At 47.1% G+C, this 19903-nt stretch overlaps 2 protein-coding genes across 8 annotated transcripts in view; one reads left to right on the top strand and one right to left on the bottom strand.

Moving 5' to 3' along the window:
• The window catches only part of LOC100083193 (alpha-catulin), a 110164-nt gene extending 91011 nt beyond the window's left edge, over positions 1-19153 (bottom strand). For 2 of the 7 annotated variants that reach the window (XM_029053031.2, XM_029053030.2), the window contains exons 1-7: positions 18533-18661; positions 12146-12859; positions 10743-10923; positions 9599-9768; positions 6123-6335; positions 3591-3696; positions 446-823 (exon numbers count right to left, since the gene is read on the bottom strand). In XM_029053031.2, the coding sequence (XP_028908864.1) occupies positions 446-823; positions 3591-3696; positions 6123-6335; positions 9599-9768; positions 10743-10923; positions 12146-12859; positions 18533-18598 (1828 nt within the window). In that variant the 5' untranslated portion in view covers positions 18599-18661. Of the gene's footprint in view, positions 1-445; positions 824-3590; positions 3697-6122; positions 6336-9598; positions 9769-10742; positions 10924-12145; positions 12860-18532; positions 18662-19042 lie in introns of those variants that run through there. The other 5 variants (XM_029053037.1, XM_029053036.2, XM_029053033.2 and 2 more) reach the window with 4 other exon arrangements.
• ELP2 (elongator acetyltransferase complex subunit 2) overlaps positions 18704-19903 on the top strand; it is a 37149-nt gene continuing 35949 nt past the window's right edge. The window contains exon 1 of the mRNA XM_029053041.2: positions 18704-18905. Coding sequence (XP_028908874.1) covers positions 18804-18905 — 102 coding nt within the window. The 5' untranslated portion in view covers positions 18704-18803. The remainder of the gene's footprint in view (positions 18906-19903) is intronic.

Genomic DNA, 19903 nt, shown 5'->3' with positions numbered 1-19903 from the left:
GCACCCGATCGACTGTGGATTTTGAGATTCAAGAGGTAACTTTCAGAGTGCTTAAGATCTATGGATTTACTTAGAGTAAAGTGAAAAGGAGAGCGTGTGAGAGTATGGTGAGAAATTTGGGTGCGGGCAGCGTGCCTCAGCGCTCCATAGCTTCGGTAGAAAGGTTGTTGATTGGTTAGAAGCCGCTATTACATACATAGAAACTTTTGATAATTAATCACCACTTGTGCTACATCTATAACGGACTGACCTTTGCTGATTAAGCATCGAACATTTCAGGTCCCCAAAGATAAGCAGAAACTACTGCCTCGCTATCCTGTTGGCAAGTGCAAATGCTAAGAGTACATTGTAAAAATCTTTTTGATGACTAAATGGCAAACTAGATTTGAGAAGTCTTTAGCCAGATGATTTTTATAGAATGAGTAATAAATGAACAGCTATTTACCAATTGCTAGGCCATCACTGAAGTTGTGCAGTCCATCGCCCATAATAACCATCCACGCTAACGTGGCTATGCCAGCATCTTGTAACTCTTCCCGTGAATAGCGCTGACTGTGGCTGTGGGGGTGATGATTCTGGTGGTGGTGGTGATGTAGAATATGATGATAATCGTGATGGTGATGAATGAGGTCATCTGACTGGCCTAAGGTATCATGGAAATGGGAATGACATTTATTCTTGCACCCTCTCAACACATATTCGTTGTAAACTTCCTGTGGATGACAGTGAGCTATCATGACTTCTTCTTCTTCCAGAACTGCTGGTTGTGGGGAATCAAAGTGTGATGAATCTTGTGCCTCTGGTCTTAGATAGCCTTCTTGCCCTAGGTAGCAAAAAGACATTTTACAATTGAAATACACATAAGTGTCTGCTGACAGAAAAACAAGGAAATTCAAAGCTAAAGACTTCAATACGAAGAACTCAGTCGAACGTCCTTACGTATTTTTAGGATATTACAGGTGTTCTTTTTCAATGAATCACAAAAAAAAGACTAAACACTTCCGCAGGGCGTATTTGACAAAATTCTTAGAACACTGCCCCAAAGTATACACATTAGATTCCTGAAAGCCAGAATTCCCAAAAAACCACCAGTTCCACATTGAAGGACAGCCAGTTTCTATACATGACTACTGTTTAAGACTAAGATGACCTTACGTTTAAGATTGAAAATATCTGAATAGAAAAAATAAATTATTTTTTCAATCTCCTTTCCCCTCACCTCTGAGTGCCTGCTATCCTAATCAACAGTATTTATTGAGCACTTACTATGGTCTGATCACTGTAGAAGGCCCCTGCAGAACACACAGATAGAAGTATAGGGCTTGGTTTCTGCATTCAAGAAGATTACAGTCTAAAAGCAGGTTTGTCACATGCTACCTGTCTTGATAATCTGGCTAGTTGGACATCCTTTTTCCATTTCCCCCCTTTTTTTTCTTTAAAGGACATTTTGATTCAGACAAGGACTACAGTCAGAACAGAAGGTTCAGTTTAAGGAAGAAAAGGAGATAAGCCTCAGAAAGTGAGAGAAATAGAAATGTATTGACATAGGGACTGGGAAAAAAACCTCCACTTCCACTTGTAGTAATGGTTTGAGAGAAGAGAAGCAGCGTGGCCTCATGGATAGAACATGGGCCTGGGAATCGGACTGACCTGGGTTTTAATTCCACCATTGCCCCATGCTCTGCTGTGCGACCCTGGACAAGTCATTTAACTTTTTCTATGCCTCAGTTACCTCATCTGTAAAATGGGTAGTAATACTGTAAGCCCCAAGTGGGATACTGACTGTGTCCAAACAGACTAGATTGATTTTATCTACCCCAGCACTTAATACAGTGCCTGGCACAGAGTAACTACTTAAGCACCATATGGGAAAAAAAGAGAGAGTGAAACAGAGAGGAGAAATGGGAGGGAAGAAGAGAGTAAAATGGTCTCAGGAATTCCATGCACTTATTTTCAATGTAGTTGCCTGGACTATTTTAAAATTAGCTTGTGTTTTTTTGGTGCCAATGGGGGGCGGGCGGGGGGGAAGCCTTGATTCTAGAGCAAATCATAAAATGCAAGTAAATATATTTCACCCACTACAGTTTCTCCATAAAATGAGGACCATTATGACTTAATGAAGGTTAATTAAGCAGGTTTCACTGTAGTCCTGAGATCAAGCGCTTAGTACAGTGTCCTCCACACAATAAGAGCTCAATAAATACGACTGAATGAATGAATGTATCAACAGACTTGGGTTTGACAGAAAAGTCTATGATCATTATACAGTGTTATTTCCGGCTAGCCACAGCTGTCACATCACAACTAGCAGCTGTTCTTCCCACTTACTGTTGCACCTGTCCCTCGAAAGGGAGAGTGACAGATGGATGAGAGGGAAGCTTGTTTGGCCAGGGCATTGTGAGCTAGCATGGGAACGGAAGCCTAACGCTATCACTTGAGGAAGGAAAAGAAATGTTCAGAGAAGGTTGAAGGAGGACAGTGAAGGATGAGAAAAGCAAGAAACTTGACATTAAAAAGCTACTGTCAGCTACGGACAATGTACATTTCCTAGAGTAAAAATAATACACATACGGGGAATATTTACTATTATATGGGTACCCAACAGGCGAGAGATAGTAATAGCTTACTGACAGCATCAAGGCATGTTACAACTGCCTTGATGCTGATGATTCCTGAGAAGCAGTGTGGCTTGGTGGATAGAGCACGGACCTGGGAGTCAGAAGGATTTGGGTTCTAATCCCGACCCCGTCACTTGTCTGCTGTGTGACCTTGGGCAAGTCACTTCACTTCTCTGTGCCTCAGTTCCCTCATCCGAAAAATGGGGATTAAGACTGGGAGCCCCATGTGGGCCAGGGACTGTGTCCAACCTGATTATCTTGTATAACAATAATAATAATGTTGGTATTTGTTAAGTGCTTACTAGGTGCCGAGCACTGTTCTAAGCGCTGGGGGAGATACAGGGTAATCAGGTTGTCCCACGTGGGGCTCACACACTTTTAATTCCCATTTTACAGATGAGGGAACTGAGGCACAGAGAAGTTAAGTGACTTGCCCACAGTCACACAGCTGACAAGTGGCAGAGCCGGAAGTCGAACTCATGACCTCTGACTCCGAAGCCCAGACTCTTGCCACTGAGCCATGCTGCTTCCCCAATCTACCCAATCTTCCTACGCTGCTTCCCCAATCTTGCATCTACCCCAGTGTTTAGGGCAGCTTGGCACGTAATAAGCACTTAACAAATACCATTTTAAAAAAATTTAAAAAAAAAACAGTCCATTTTGAAAACAATCCCAGAAAAGCCCCCTCCCGTCCTTGCCTACCAAAGCATCCTACTTTTCCCTCCCCATCCACTGCTCCACAAAGCAGAGGAAAGAAGTAGGTAAACCACAGGCATGAAATACGGAGATTCTCAGGGAGTCAAGCCAACCAACTCTGATCCTAAAATTAAAGTCTTGCGTTGGTCTTTCTGGTTCCAGGGACCGTAGCTCAAAGCTTCCGGGTAGAATGGGCTGGTCCTGCTAGGCAAATAGATAGTACTGTGAAGATGATTCAGAGTTCCTCCTAGCCTGGAACTTGTCAGAATGACTTACGGTCTTCTGCATCTAACTTTTCTTCATTTGGTGAAAGTTGGGAATCATACTTCGATAACTGCTTCTTAATCTCTGGGTCTTCATCATTTTCAGGTTTTTTCTGATTCTAATACATCAAAAGAAAATAACATTTTACTCCCAAGACAATTCTGCTACACAGCATTTCAGCAAGCTGAAAGATAAAAACCACAGCATGATAATCATGACTGCTAATATTGAAGACTGAATGGTAAATGCAAAACAATGGATCATGGCATTTTAGTTTTGAAAATGCAAACATAGAAGCCTCACAGGCTAACTCTCACAAGGACAACTGTATCCTTTAATATACAAGACAGCCTAACCCAGCTCAAGTGAGAGGAACAGTGTCTCCCATGCCCTAAAAGCAGAATCCTAGCGGCTTGTGGGGGGAACCTTTCTGGTTCCCATTGGTGACTCATTTTGACTGTGGCGCCTTCTTGAAGTGATGCAGACTGAATGTCTCTCAGGCTCAGTAGTTTGAGCGAGACAATGGATGGTCCTAAGCAACTGCTAATGCAGTTAGCAGTTGTTCATTAAAAGTAGACATACTGTCCACTGCTATAGCCATGAATCAGTTGGACATAATGAGGAACATAGCTACCAGAACGCAGCTATGTTTGTGCTCTGCACACATTAAGCACCCAATAAATACCACTCACTGATTGATTCCAGCTTCCTCAGTAACCTAGGAGGAAGTCAGAAGAGCTGAGGTTAATCACTCACAGAGACTCTGGATTGCCTTCCTTAAAACAAGGGGCTCAGCGGGAATGCTCATTCAGGCATATGTCAGGATGTTATCAAGTCCTTTAACAATACAAAGGGAAATAACTGCAATGCAACCGGGTCCCCTGAGGAGCCTCTAAAAAGTATCCGGTTAAGTGTCAGAAAACAGTTCTCTCCATCTTCAAAGCCCTTCTGAAATCACATCTCCTCCAGGAGGGCTTCCTCAATTAATTGCTCATCTTCCCAGGTTATATCCCCTCCAACCACCATTTCAGCCTAGCATGTGTGTATTCACAACCACCCATGGCGCTTAGGTATCTATCTTCATTTTAGCACTAACTCAGATACATGAGTTCCTCTGCTTTGGACTGTGACTCTAATAAGGGACAGAAATTAGGTCCCCATGGGACAGGGACTGTGTCCAACTTGATTATGTTGTATTTACCCCAGTACTGAGTACTGGGCACATAGTAAGCACTTAGATACCCCAATTATTATTATAATGCATATCCCCTTTTCCTTCTTCCTCTTATTTCTAAAATTATTTTAGTGTGTCTCTCCCTCTCTCTCACTTCAACCCAGCCCACACTTCACACTTCTCTAATACCAACTACTCACAGGGCCTTGCCTTCACCTCACCCTCCTTCGGCCCCTTGCTTACATCCTCCCTCCTGTCTGGAACTCCCTCTCACTACAAATCTGATGGACCAGCACCCTCTCCATCTCCAAAACCCTACTGAAACCATACCTCCTCCAGGAAGCCTTCCAAGACTAACCTTTCATTCCCCGTTGTTTTTCCTCCGTCTTCCTAAGCACTTAGTCCTAAGCCCCTAAACCTCCTCACTCTCACAGCACTTAATGGTACATATCCTTATACTCAGTCGCTTCCCCTACCTGTAATTTATTTGAATGTCTGCCTCTCTCCTAAGACTGCAAGCTCCTTGAGAGCAGGGATTGTGTTTACCAAATATATTCATCATTCCCTAGTGATTAGTACAGTGCTCTGCAAAAAGCAGGTGCTCAACGAATATCACTGACTGCTTCACCCACTGTGTGTCTATTTATTGCCATATTGTACTCTCCCAAGCACTTAGTACAGTGCTCTGCCCACAGTAAGCACTCCGGAAATACAATTGAATATAATGAATGAACAGATTATAAACTCCTCCAGGGTAGAGATCATATCTTCTAACTCTTTTGTACTCTCTCAAGGGCTTAGTATAGAGCTCGGAACACAGTAGGTGCTCAATAAATACTTTGACGATAATGTGTGGCAGCCCAAAGGGTGACTTCTTTATATTTAACAGTATTTAAGCTCCTTTTATAATTCTTTCACCCACCTCTCAACATTTATCCTCTCTCCCTTTTCTCTATTCATAATGTTAATACTTCATTAAGCCATTTCTATAAAGTAGATTTTGTGTCTGTTAATCTAGCTGCATGTTGTCATGTTAGGTTGACTGGCCTTTATATAAGGCCAAACGTAGAGCTACAGGCAGTCAGAGTTTTAAGAATTTTTTTTTTTTAAATAACAAAATACCCCCTGGAACTGGGTATCCAGCTGGATACTGCTTTTCTGCCTTCTACCTCATCAGACTTTGTAAAGAGGATTAAAAAAAGAAGCAGGAAGAGTCTGGGGACACAAGAGAACCAGGAGTTCAGGAGTCCTGGAAGACATATGAAAGTAAAGAAAGAAAGTAGAGACCAAAAGCCAAGATCCTACCCACCAACACCATAAATATTTGTAAATCTGTTCTTAAGAAAAATTTCATATACCCTTTTTCTTACCTTTTTCTTCTTGTCTTTAAACTGCTTGATCAATGTGATTAAATGCTCAACCAGAAACATGAAATACAAGCCTCCTAAGGCAGTCAGGCCCTTCCAGGTGGAATCCAAGTAAGGACCTTTGTCTGTGTTTGGAAAAATAAGGTGCCTGAAAAGAGAGCCTTTGTTCTGATCAAAGAGAGGTTTCTCGTGACTGTGGTGATAACTTGCATGAGACTAAGGAAAAAGAAAACATTACTGGTTTTAGAAATGTGTTCGATGAGGACAAATTATTGTACAGAAGAAGTATTACGATTACACCTCTCTCCCCTGGTTCCTAAAGGAACCGGCAGGCCCAATTTAACCGCACTTTTAATTCCTAAAATGGGGGTTAGAGAGCAGAGAGAGGCAGCGGTGGCCTAGTGGAAAGACCGTGGGGCTGGGAGTCAGGAAACCCGATATGGCGTCTCGGCTCTGTCACTGGCCTGTTGTGTGACCTTGGACACGTCATTTCTCAGTGCCTGAGTTTCCTCATCTGTATGAGGGACCCAAAATGGAAGGTGAATCTCTTGTAGAACTGGGACTGTGAGCAATCTGATCACTTGGTCCCTACCTCCAGCACTTAATACACAGTAATTACTTAATGAATACTATTTTAAAAAATAAATAAAGCAGTAGTCCCGGGTGTGCATCTCTGGAGCAGGGGGGAAGGCAAGGCAAGCATCTCGACTGTTCCAGCGTGGATACCCATTCAAACGGGGCAAGGCCTCGGTGATCCTGACCAGCCAAACAACACTTGGACCCTCCAGTTTCAAGTTGCACAATGGCACGGAGTGCAGAACCCATTTTGGAGTGTGGGAAGGGTGAACACTGTGGGGAGGGAGTCACCAGTGAATAAACAGGCAGGCAGCACAAAGTAAGCACTCTCCAGGAGATGCTCACCAGATTTTCCAAGAACCACCCCTGGGGTCAGATGCTCTGATGGCCCCTGCACCTGAAGTGTCAGGCCCTCCCCACAAGCAACCTGGGTTCTCATCCCAGCTCTGCCACTTGCCTGCTGGGAGACTTTCAGACCTTCAGGTCTGAGCTCCCCAAAGTCACCCCTCCCCCTTCTGCCTCCCCACCCCAACCCTCTCCCCTACTTTCCCTTCTTTCCCTGCAGTATCCTCAGAGGAGATCTCCTCCCTCCTTGCAAGTGCCATCCCCTCCACCTGTGCTTCGGACCCCATTCCCGCTCACCTTATAAAAACCATCGCCCCTTCCCTCCTCCCCTCAACTTCTATCTTTGACCACTCACTCTCCAATGGCTTCTTCCCCTCTCCCTTCAATCATGCCCATGTCTTCCCCCATCCTAAAAAAACCCTCTCTCGACCCCACTTCCCCTTCCAGTTATCGCCTTATCTCCCGACTACCCTTCCTTTCCAAGCTTCTAGAACAAGTTGTCTACACTCGCTGCCTAGAATTCCTTAACTCCAATTCTCTCCTGGACCCCCTCCAATCTGGCTTCCGTCCCCTCCACTCTACTGAGACTGCTCTCTCAAAGGTCACCCATGACCTCCTTCTTGCCAAATCCAATGGCTCCTACTCTAACCTAATCCTCCTTGACCTCTCAGCTGCCTTTGACATTGCAGACCATTCTCTTCTCCTCCACACCTTATCTCACCTTGGCTTCACGGACTCCGTCCTCTCCCGGTTCTCCTCTTATCTTTCTGGCCGTTCATTCTCGGTCTCCTTTGTGGGCTCCTCCTCCCCCTCCCATCCTCTAACTGTAGGGGTTCCTCAAGGGTCAGTTCTCGGCCCTCTCCTGTTCTCCATCTACACTCACTCCCTTGGCGAACTCATTCGCTCTCACGGCTTCAACTATCATCTCTATGCAGATGACACACAGATCTACATTTCTGCCCCTGTCCTCTCCCCCTCCCTGCAGGCTCGTATCTCTTCCTGCCTCCGGGACATCTCTACCTGGATGTCTGCCCACCACCTAAAACTCAACAGGTCCAAAACTGAGCTCCTTATCTTCTCTTCCAAGTCCTGCCCTCTTCCTGACATACCTATCACTGTGGATGGTACGACCATCCTTCCCATCTCTCAAACTCGCAACCTTGGTGTCATCCTTGACTCGGCTCTCTCATTCACCCCACACATCCGATCCGTCACTGAGACCTGCCGGTCTCACCTCTATAATATCGCCAAGATCCGCCCTTTCCTCTCCACCCAAACGGCTATCTTACTGGTACGGGCTCTCATAATTTCCCGGCTGGATTACTGTGTCAGCCTTCTCTCTGATCTCCCTCCTGTCTCTCCCTGCTCCAGTCTATTCTTCATTCTGCTGCCCAGCTCATCTTCCTGCAGAAACGCTCTGGGCATGTCACTCCCCTTCTTAAAAACCTCCAGTGGTTGCCTATCAACCTCCGCACGAAACAAAAACTTCTCACTCTAGGCTTCAAGGCTCTCCATCACCTTGCCCCCTCCTACCTCTCCTCCCTTCTCTCTTTCTACCGCCCACCCCGTAGGCTCCGCTCCTCTGCCGCCCACCTCCTCACCGTCCCCCGTTCTCGCCTATCCCGCCGTCGACCTCTGGCCCACGTCCTCCCGCTGTCCTGGAATGCCCTCCCTCCTCACCTCCGCCAAACTAACTCTCTTCCCCTCTTCAAAGCCCTGCTGAGAGCTCACCTCCTCCAAGAGACCTTCCCAGACTGAGCTTCCCCTTTTCCCTCTGCTGCCTCTCTACCCCTCCTTCACCTCTCCTCAGCTAAGTCCCCTTTTCCCCCCCTTTCCCTCTGCTCCTCCCCCCTCCCTTCCCCTCCCCTCAGCACTGTTCTCATCTGCTCATTTGTATATATTTTTATTACCCTATTTATTTTGTTAATGAGATGTACATCCCCTTGATTCTATTTATTGCTACTGTTTTTGTCTGTCTCCCCCGATTAGACTGTAAGCCCGTCAATGGGCAGGGACTGTCTCGGTCTGTTGCCGATTGTCCATTCCAAGCGCTTAGTACAGCCCTCTGCACATAGTAAGCGCAAGTCATTTAACTTTTCTGTGCCTCAGTTTTCTCATATGTAATATACAGAATAAGTATGTGTTCTCTTCACCCTTTAGACCGTAAGGCCCGTTAGGACAGGGACTGTATCTGACCCGACTGTCTCATATCAAGCCCAGGACTTAGTAGTACTTGACACATAGTCAGTGCTTAAAAAATACCACAGTTATTATTATTATTGTTCCCTTTACCAGACCAGCTGAAGTAGAAAATATAAAATGACAAAGCCTTTGGTGTTCAAAGGGTTTACTATTAACCCCTAATTTCTCCCAAAGTGTTAAATAAAACTCCTTAATTCAAATACAAGTCTGCATTAAGCAAGCCTATGACTAGATCCACATAAGACAATTCTACTGAAAGGTAGTTTGGGGCCATCTTTTAGCTCTGAACAACAAAGACAGCCAGAGTCAACATTACAGGGTAAAATGCAGCAAAAAGGATTAAAATAGTCACTTACGTGTGGAAGGAGATGTAAAAAAGCATCACCACTCAAAGTTCCAACAGCCAATGCCACAAGGAAACTCAAGAGAAACTTGAAAAACACACGGTTCATCAGAGGTACCAAGATAACACCCAGCAACGAAAGAAAACTGATTATGGAAATGGCTATAAATCCGCCAATCCAAGCTGTCGAAAGAAAATAGTGCCGTAAACATGAACAATTTGGAAATTTACAAAAATAAAAGCATTGAGCTACTTAGAGAATCAAGGTCAAGGAGAACAGAGCTGTGCAGAAGGACCTCAAGGAAACAATACGCTGCTTACTCAAGCCAATGAACTTCTCAAGAAGTGTATAGCCACACCCCGAGATTCTTAGCAGTTTAAGGCCAGTTCTCAGGGCAAGGAGAGAGAAGAACATGCATGGTCAGTACAGCTCAACAGCCTGAACCTCAAGATATGGAAGCCCCCGGGATGGTGTTAGGGACGCAAGGGCAACACGAAATGGCAAAGAGTCTCTTATCCCAGAAAGGGCCAAATTGCACTGGCACAAGGCCAGAAGAGGAAAGGGAGGGAAAAAACAGAGCCCTTCTACTCCCCGAAGGTAGTTCCCAGTCCATTTTCTTTGTGCTCCGTGAAGCTAAAAAGAACCTGCATGGAAAGTCTCGGTCATTGCTGGTAGCAGCATGGAGTAGTGGAGAGACCACGGGCCTGGGAGTCAGAAGGTCATAAATTCTAATCCCGGTTCCACCATCTGCTGTGTGGCCTTGGGGCCTCAGTAACCTCATCTGTAAAATGGGAAGTAAGACTGTAAGGGGACTGTGTCCAACCCGATTTGCCTGTATCCACCCCAGCACTGAGTACAGTGCCTGGCACATAGTAAGCGCTTAACAAATGCCACAATTATTATTATTAGGGAAAGAGAAGTGCAAGTTTAGCAGGCGTCACTGACGGTGACTTGGCAGGATTCTTAACGCCGGGCACTCCCTGTCGCAAGTGTTAATTTGGGGGTTGGGGAGAAAGAAAAATGCAATTTTAATCTAGAAACGAATCATAAAGCAATCAGGTATTGGAGGAAAATAGAAAATCTGTACCATTGCAATCATGAAAAATCCTCAGATAGCTTTCATAAGTGTTAATTTTACATAAAAACGTATAACTACCTATTTGCATAGAGTAAGTCTTCGGAGGGCTCTCCACCTTTTCACTGTTTACATGTACTGCACAAGATCTACCATCAATCTGGTTAATAATAGCTGGGCAGAGATAGCTAAATTCCGTTGCATTCAGGATTACTTGCATGCCGATTCCATGAGACTGCAGCAGATTAGATGTATTGAAGCACTGAAGAAAAAAAAAAAATTCAAATCAGCATACAGATTATAGTGTCGAATTTGGAGGAAAAAAATAGTAAAAAATAGCTAGCAGTGAAGATCGCATTGGCAACCACCTACTAGATCACAGCCCTATTGCATAGGATGGGCACCAAGCAGTGGTCACCTTGGCCGTGACTGGGCCCGAATAGTATACATGCCTTTCCATGCACTTGGCAAGATGCTGGCCCCTCTCCCAGCAACTCACTCACTGGACTCCACATCCCAGCACCGCACAAACCACTGCCCCACAGGAGAAGCAGCGGGGCTTAGGGGAAAGAGCACAGGCTTGGAAGTCAGGGGTCGTGGGTTCTAATCCCTGCTCCGCCACTTGTCAGCTGTGCGGCTTTTGGCAAGTCATTTAACTTCTCTGGGCCTCAGATCCCTCATCTGGAAAATGGGGATTAAGACTGTGAGCCCTGCGTGGGACAATCTGATTACCTTGTATCTCCCCAGTGCTTAAAACAGTGCTTGGCACATAGTAAGCGCTTAACAAATACCATCGTCATCATCATCACTACAATCAATTCCTCTGCACACATTCTTCATTCATTCAATCGTATTTATTGAGCGCTTACTGTGTGCAGAGCACTGTACTAAGCACTAGGAATGTACAATTCGGCAACAGATAGAGTCCCTGCCCAACAACGAGCTCACAGTCTAAAAGGGGGAGACAGAGAGCAAAACAAAACAAGCAGTCAGATATTCTTGACTCCGAAGCCTCAGGACTGAGGACTGTCCATCGTTAGGAATACCAACATCATTAAAGAGAGTTCAGCTCTTCCACTGCTCCTTATGAAGCTACTTAGGCTGAGTGGCCCACGTGAGCCAGAGAATTGGTTCAACCTGATTATCTTATATCTTAGTACAGCGCCTGGCACATCACGAGCACTTAAAAACCATAATTATTATTACCAAGATAGTTACAATGGTTTGTCTAGAAATGTTGGATTTTTTTTAATTACTTAAATTCTAGAGATGGTAAAATGACCATACAGCCCAAATCTTGGACAACATAATTACTGGAGGAAGATGTAATTGAAAATGTAAGTTTACTGTTGGAGTGGCACTAAAGGTTAAACAATTCTAATATTTTTTTTCCAGCAAAAGCGGATTGCACAGTTAGTTAAAAACAGAAGTTATCAGTAGAGAACCAAGAAGTATGACTTGGAAACAAACAGAATTCATCTCACCTGGTGGGGATTCTGGTTCGTAGACTTAGAATACATGACACTTCCTGTCTCAGGCTCACTCATCGTTGTAGATTCATTAGCTCTCCCTTTAGCAAGCCAATTCGCATTGCTACTTTCGGTAGTGTTGGGGGCAGAGGTGCCATTCAAAACTGTGGGCAGAGACCTCATTTTTCCTCTTTCGGGGGTCTCCAACACATGATTTTCTTCCGTGACAGGAACTGAAGTGGTTTCAGTTACTTCACTAGAGACAGTTTTGATCAAAATGATCCGGGAGTTTTCCACATTCTCTAATCTGCGAGGCCCTGTCACCTGACTACTCCTAGAATTCTGTTCTGTACCACCAGACTCAAGGGTTGGACAAACAACTTTCTGAATATTTTTATTCAGGGTTCCATGGCCATGATGGTGATGACCATGATTTAAATGGACTCTTTTAACTGGAGCTATGCCTATATTCTGAAGTAACTTTCTGAATCCTTCAATTGTCAGGGAATTATTCTCCCCATAGCGATGGAATAGTTCCTGCAGGTGATGCTTCTGCATGCCCATTGCTAAGTCACTGTTAATACCAGCCACCCTATGGGGAACAATTTTTTCTGAGGACTGTTGGGAAGCAGTTGGCTCCATTCCATGTTGATGATGGTTGACACCAAGCCCCACTACAGCAAGTGACCAAAGTAAAGTCACAAAAAGCTTCTTCTCCATTGCCGCTTCCTATAAGAAAGAGAAAACAGACAATGAGGAAGAGGCTAAGAAGGGAAAGAAAGAAAAAAAGAAAGAGGGAAAGGAGAAGAAAGAAAAAGAGGAGGGGGAAAAGAAGGTGGGCTCCAAGTAGTGAAGGTGCTTAGAGAAGCAGGCAAGAGAAAGGATGAAGATGTGAAAGGAAAGGAAAGGATGGGGGTACAAGAGAGAGAAGAGACTGGAGGAAAAAGGAACACAAAGGGAAAGGAGAGGTTTCTTTGGGAAATTCACAGAATCTCTCTCCTTCTCCTTCCTCCTACTCCAAAAATAACACTCACCTTGGGATATCCAGCCCCTAAACTTTACTTCAGGACATGGCATCCATTTCAAATCCAAGGCATACTGTTGCTTCCAAGACCACAAACCTATTCAGGAACTATTCCCCTGTTCCCTGCTCATGTGACATCTGATTCTACCCAAGACGTACTGTTCTTCATCAGTGAACTCTCCAGGATGCTTATCTTCAGGCCCAGCCTCAACTCCTTTTGAACTTCTCTATATCTAGGGGATCGTACACATGCTTTATAGTCAGCAGAATATTTATTAGTGCAGTAAAACCTTACTACTTTGGACACCCAAAATCCAGAATTTGTGATCATTCATTCAAATGAGCACATACTTTCTGCTCCCTCCTCTACTGCTACCAAAGAGAAGAAACGGGTTTTGTTCTAAAGGATGGAAGCTCTGCATCCTTCACAGCCTCAGTCAGTCAACAGTACAACAGTAGAGAAGCGGCAAGGCCTAGTGGGAAGAGCACGGGCCTGGGAGTCAGAAGACCTGGTTCTAATCCCAGCTCTGCCATGTGTCTGCTGGGTGACCTAGGGAAAGTCACTTAACTTCTCTGTGCCTAACTTTCCTCATATGAAAAATGGGGATTAAATCCTATGCCTTCTTAGGCTGGGAGCCCCACGTGGGACAGGGACTGCATCCAACCTCATTACCTTGTAATAATTATAATAATGATGGTATTTGTTGAACGCTTTCTAGGTTCCACGCACTGGGGTGGATACAAGCAAATTGGGCTGGACACAGTCCCTGTCCCCTGTGGGGCTCACAGTCTCAATCCCCATTTTACAGATGAGGGAACTGAGGCCCAGAGGAGTAAAATGACTTGCCCAAGGTCACACAGCAGACAAGTGGTGGAATGGGATTAGAACCCATGACCTTCTGCCTCCCTGCCCCATGCTCTATCCACTACACCATGCTGCAGTGCTTTGGAACAGTGCTCAGCACATAGTAAGCCCTTAACCAATACCAGAAGTACTAAATAATAACAATAATAATAATAATAATAATAATGTTGGTATTTGTTAAGCACTTACTATGTGCAGAGCACTGCTCTAAGCGCTGGGGTAGATACAGGGTAATCAGGTTGTCCCACGTGAGGCTCACAGTCTTAATCCCCATTTTCCAAATGAGGTAACTGAGGCACAGAGAAGTTATGTGACTTGCCCACAATCACACAGCTGACAAGTGGCAGAGCTGGGATTCGAACCCATGACCTCTGACTCCCTAGCCCATGCTCTTTCCACTGAGCCACGCTGCTTCTCTAATAATGTTGGTATTTGTTAAGTGCTTACTATGTGCAGAGCACTGTTCTAAGCGCTGGGGTAGATACTGGGGTAGATACAGGGTAATCAGGTTGTCCCTCGTGAGGCTCACAGTCTTAATCCCCATTTTCCAGATGAGGGAACTGAGGCACAGAGAAGTTAAATGACTTGCCCACAGTCACACAGCTGACAAGTGGCAGAGCCGGGATTCAAACCCATGACCTCTGATTCCCAAGTTCATGCTCTTTCCAATGAGTTACTACATGCTACTGGGTAGCGCACGGCCCTGGGAATCAGAAGAATCTGGGTTGTACTCCCAACTCTGCCACTCATCTGCTGTGTGACCTTAGGCAGGTCACTAATTTCTCAGTGCCTCACTTACATCCTCTATAAAACGGAGGTTACAGAGCCTCATGTGGGGCAGGGATAGTGTCCAACCTGATTATCTTGTATCTACCCTGTGCTTTGTACAATAAAATTAATGTTGGTATTGGTTAAGCGTTTACTATGTGCAAATCACTGTTCTAAGCGCTGGGGGGATACAAGGTGATCAGGTTGTCCCATGTGGAGCTCACAGTTTTAAACCCCATTTTACATATGAGGTCACTGACGCACAGAGAAGTTAGGTGACTTGCCCAAAGTCACACAGCTGGCAAGGGGCGGAGCTGGGATTAGAATCCATGACCTCTGACTCCTAAGCCTGGGCTCTTTCCACTGAGCCATGCTGCTTCTCTGCCTGGCATACTGCATTGCATGCACGTAACAGATTCCATTAAAAGTAATAATAATGATAATACTTGAGCACTTGTTCTGTGCAGAGCACTGTACACTAGAGTGCCAGCGTGGCTCAGTGGAAAGATCATGGGCTTGGGAGTTAGAGGTCATGGGTTTGAATCCCAGCTCCGCCGTTTACCAGCTGTGTGACTTTGGGCAAGTCATCTAACTTCTCTGTGCCTCAGTGACCTCATCTGTAAAATGGGGATTAAAACAGTGAGTCCCACGTGGGATAACCTGATTACCTTGTATCTACCCCAGCACTTAGAACACTGCTCTGCACACAGTAAGGGCTTAACAGATACCAACATTATTATTATTATTATTCTTGCCTTCAGAGTTTACAATCTAGTGGAATTTAGGACAGAGAGAGGGGGAGAAACTACGGGGGTCTCAGCTGTACTTCCTGAATTGGGTCAGCAGGGAGACGATCCCCAGATTTTCGGGCAGATCGGCGGTCACTGCACCCCTTGTAGACCGATGACTAGATGGGGGCTGGCTGGAAGCAGAGCTGCTAAGATGATGGCTCCCCTTGCAGTCGAGCCCCCACCGCACTCAATCTTCCAGGTGCCTTAATCGCCAGAGTCCTGGAGCCCTGCAAGGGCCCGGGAGGCCAGGGCCGAGACAATTTGCCTTTGGTTCTAGATGCGATTCTCTCCCCTGCTCAAAATGAGAAATTGTCAATTATACCAGGAAGGCTCGTCGTGGGCAGGGAATGTGGCTGTTATACTGTTGTGTTGTACTCTCCCGAGCGCCTAGCGCGCTGCTCCCGCACATAGTAAGCGCTCAGTCAGTACAACTGATTGATGGATTTAAGGTGGCCACCCAGAGGGGCCAATCGTATTTCCCGAGCGCTTACCGTGTGCAGAAAACTGTACTACATTCGTTCATTCGATCGTATTTATTGTGCTCATACTGAGTGCAGAGCACTGTGCTATGCGCTTGGAAACAATCAACGTGCTTGGGGGAGGACAACACAACAATACAACAGACATTCCCTCCCCAGAAGGTGCTTACAGTCTAGAGTCTACGTTACAGCGTACATCCTAATCCTAATCCTAGAGTACAGCGGACTCTGTCCTAATTCTCCTTGCCCTCTCAGCTGCCTTTGACTCTGTAGACCATCCCCTTCTCCTCCACACCTTATCTCACCTTGGCTTCACAGACTCCGTCCTCTCCCGGTTCTCCTCTTACCTTTCTGGCCGTTCATTCTCGATCTCCTTCGCGGGCTCCTCCTCCCCCTCCCATCCTCTAACTGTAGGGGTTTCTCAAGGGTCAGTTCTCGGCCCTCTCCTGTTCTCCATCTACACTCACTCCCTTGGCGAACTCATTCGCTCTCACGGCTTCAACTATCATCTCTATGCAGATGATACACAGATCTACATCTCTGCCCCTGTCCTCTCCCCCTCCCTGCAGGCTCGTATCTCCTCCTGCCTCCGGGACGTCTCTACCTGGATATCTGCCCGCCACCTAAAACTCAACATGTCCAAAACTGAGCTCCTTATCTTCTCTTCCAAGTCCTGCCCTCTTCCTGACATACCTATCACTGTGGATGGTACGACCATCCTTCCCATCTCTCAAACTCGCAACCTTGGTGTCATCCTTGACTCGGCTCTCTCATTCACCCCACACATCCGATCCGTCACCGAGACCTGCCGGTCTCACCTCTATAATATCGCCAAGATCCGCCCTTTCCTCTCCACCCAAACGGCTATTTTACTGGTACGGGCTCTCATAATTTCCCGGCTGGATTACTGTGTCAGCCTTCTCTCTGATCTCCCTCCTGTCTCTCCCTGCTCCAGTCTATTCTTCATTCTGCTGCCCAGCTCATCTTCCTGCAGAAACGCTCTGCGCATGTCACTCCCCTTCTTAAAAACCTCCAGTGGTTGCCTATCAACCTCCGCACGAAACAAAAACTTCTCACTCTAGGCTTCGAGGCTCTCCATCACCTTGCCCCCTCCTACCTCTCCTCCCTTCTCTCTTTCTACCGCCCACCCCGTAGGCTCCGCTCCTCTGCCGCCCACCTCCTCACCGTCCCCCGTTCTCGCCTATCCCGCCGTCGACCTCTGGCCCACGTCCTCCCGCTGTCCTGGAATGCCCTCCCTCCTCATCTCCGCCAAACTAACTCTCTTCCCCTCTTCAAAGCCCTGCTGAGAGCTCACCTCCTCCAAGAGACCTTCCCAGACTGAGCTTCCCCTTTTCCCTCTGCTGCCTCTCTACCCCTCCTTCACCTCTCCTCAGCTAAGTCCCCTTTTCCCCCCCTTTCCCTCTGCTCCTCCCCCCTCCCCTCAGCACTGTTCTCATCTGCTCATTTGTATATATTTTTATTACCCTATTTATTTTGTTAATGAGATGTACATCCCCTTGATTCTATTTATTGCTACTGTTTTTGTCTGTCTCCCCCGATTAGACTGTAAGCCCGTCAATGGGCAGGGACTGTCTCGGTCTGTTGCCGAATTGTCCATTCCAAGCGCTTAGTACAGCCCTCTGCACATAGTAAGCGCTCAATAAATACTATTGAATGAATGAATGAATCCCCTCGCAGTGTCGTAGTAAAACTGCATCTCAAACTGCTCGGATTTCTCACTCAAGCTCATCTCGCCCCCTCATCGTGTATCGGTTGGGTTCGCCACACAGAAGTCCCGTTTTGTTCTCTTCAGTGAAGGCCTCGACTGACCCAGGAGGCCGAGGCGGGGCCGATCCCGTTTGGGGCCCGCCCGCTCGCCTCCCCCGAGCCGAGCCCTCGGGAGCCCCAGCGGGGCCGGTTCGGGCCCCAGGACCCCGAGGGGACGGGGGTCCTTTTCCCTCAGCTCCTCTCCCTTCCCCCCTTCACCTCCCCTTAACTAAGCCCCCTTTAGCTCTGCTGTCCCCCCGCCCCTCAGCACTGTGCTCATTTGCATATATATTTTTATTACCCTATTTATTTTGTTAATGAGGTGTACATCCCCTCGATTCTCTTTATCGTGATTATGTGGTCTTGCTTTTGTCCGTCTGTCTCCCCCGATTAGCCTGTGAGCCCGTCATTGGGCAGGGATGGTCTCTATCTGTTGCCGAACTGTCCATCCCAAGCGCTTAGTCCAGTGCTCCGCACATAGTAAGCGCTCAGTAAATACTACTGAATAGAATAGGGCAGACCCACCTGAGGGCGGCCAGCCCTCCGGCCCGCCACGCCACGCCACGCCACGCCGCGGGCCGGGCAGGCGGGGAGCCGGGCCCCATCGGCTGTTCCTCCCCACGGGAGGCGCTCGGGAGGAAGGAGGAGGGGGAGTCCTGGTCGCCGCGGCCCGACCCCCGAAGGCCCGGGCGCTACGACGCCACTTACCTGCCGCCCCGCGCGGCTCACGGGCCGGTCGCCGCGCCACCGAGGTCGGCCGCGGCTCCTGAGCATGCGCGACGAGGCGCCGGCCTTACCCGCCGCCACAAATCCATCTTTTCCCGGAGCGGCGCCAGCATCCGGGGGAAAGAGGGGTGGGGACGAGGAAGAAGGCTGCGCACCGCCGACGCAGGCCCGGTCGAAGGCCGCGGACGGGGCCGGTCCGGGGTCTCACTCGCCCGACGTCTCGCCACGTAGAAGCCGTCCGAAGGAAACTCCCATGGCCACCGTGCCCCTGCGGGCACTAGGGACGGGTCTGTGCCCAGCGCCTCCCTCGCCCGGGGTCTCGGGAGATAGGAGCCTGCAGCAGAAAACTCCCCAGGTGGCCGCCCTACGTTCTCGAACGCCTTTATGCACGGAGGAAACCCTCAGTAAATAATAATAACGATGATGATGGTACTCGTTAAGCGCTTACTGTGTGCCAAGCATAATGCTGTTTGATTGATTGATAAAGCTTACCCGAAACCAGTCCTCTGGCCTGTAAGTTCCTCATGAGCAGGGGACGTGTCTGCTCACTCTGTTGTACTCTCCCGAGTTCCCAGTAGCGTGCTCGCCACACAGTAAGCGCTCAGTAAATACCATCGATGACGATGAGATCCGGGCCATATTTTCCTCCTAACTAATCGTCTTGCAGGCCGTGTCTATGAAAATGCGGCAGTGCTCTTTCACAATTCTGGCGGGGCATTATTCGGACGCCAATGGTTAGTCATTCAATAGCATTTATTCAGCACCTCGGTGCGGAGAACGGTAGCAAGCACTTGGAATAGTACACTAGAGTTAGCAGGCTCCTGGTGATTCCTGGCCTCGAGACGGAAGAGGGATATAGATGAGTTATCCCCTGAATTTTTACATATATCTTATTAACATATATATATATACAACTTAAGTGATAAGGTATGTAACTTATGTGTATAAGTGCTATGGGAGGTTGTGAGTACACAAATGCCTAGGTGATGCTGAAGTGCTGAAGTAGCAGTTGGGGGTGGGGATAGAGCCTGGGAAGATCAGAAATTGATCCAAGGAAGGCCTCTTGGAAGAGATGGTTAAGAGGAGCAGTTGCTTTGACAATGCACATAAATTCTAAGGATAGCTGTATGTGCTTAAAGTGCAAAGAGTGGGGTGACCAAGCTTGGAGTAGTGGGAGTTAATTAAGGGATACTTTCTGGGGAGAAGATGGGATTTCGGGAGGGCTTTCAAGTTGGGAAAAAATTTTGATGTGGGGGATTTGAAAGGGAGGGAGTTCCAAACAGTGGAGAGGATGAGAGCAGAGATTGGAAGTGGCATATTGTGAGCAAAGCACAGTGAGAATGCCAGGTTAGG

The sequence above is a fragment of the Ornithorhynchus anatinus genome, chromosome X2 (assembly GCF_004115215.2).
Source record: "Ornithorhynchus anatinus isolate Pmale09 chromosome X2, mOrnAna1.pri.v4, whole genome shotgun sequence".
Classification (NCBI taxonomy): Eukaryota; Metazoa; Chordata; class Mammalia; order Monotremata; family Ornithorhynchidae; genus Ornithorhynchus; species Ornithorhynchus anatinus.
The sequence above is the reverse complement of the archived record's forward strand: the minus strand, read 5'-3'. Positions and strand labels throughout refer to the sequence as shown.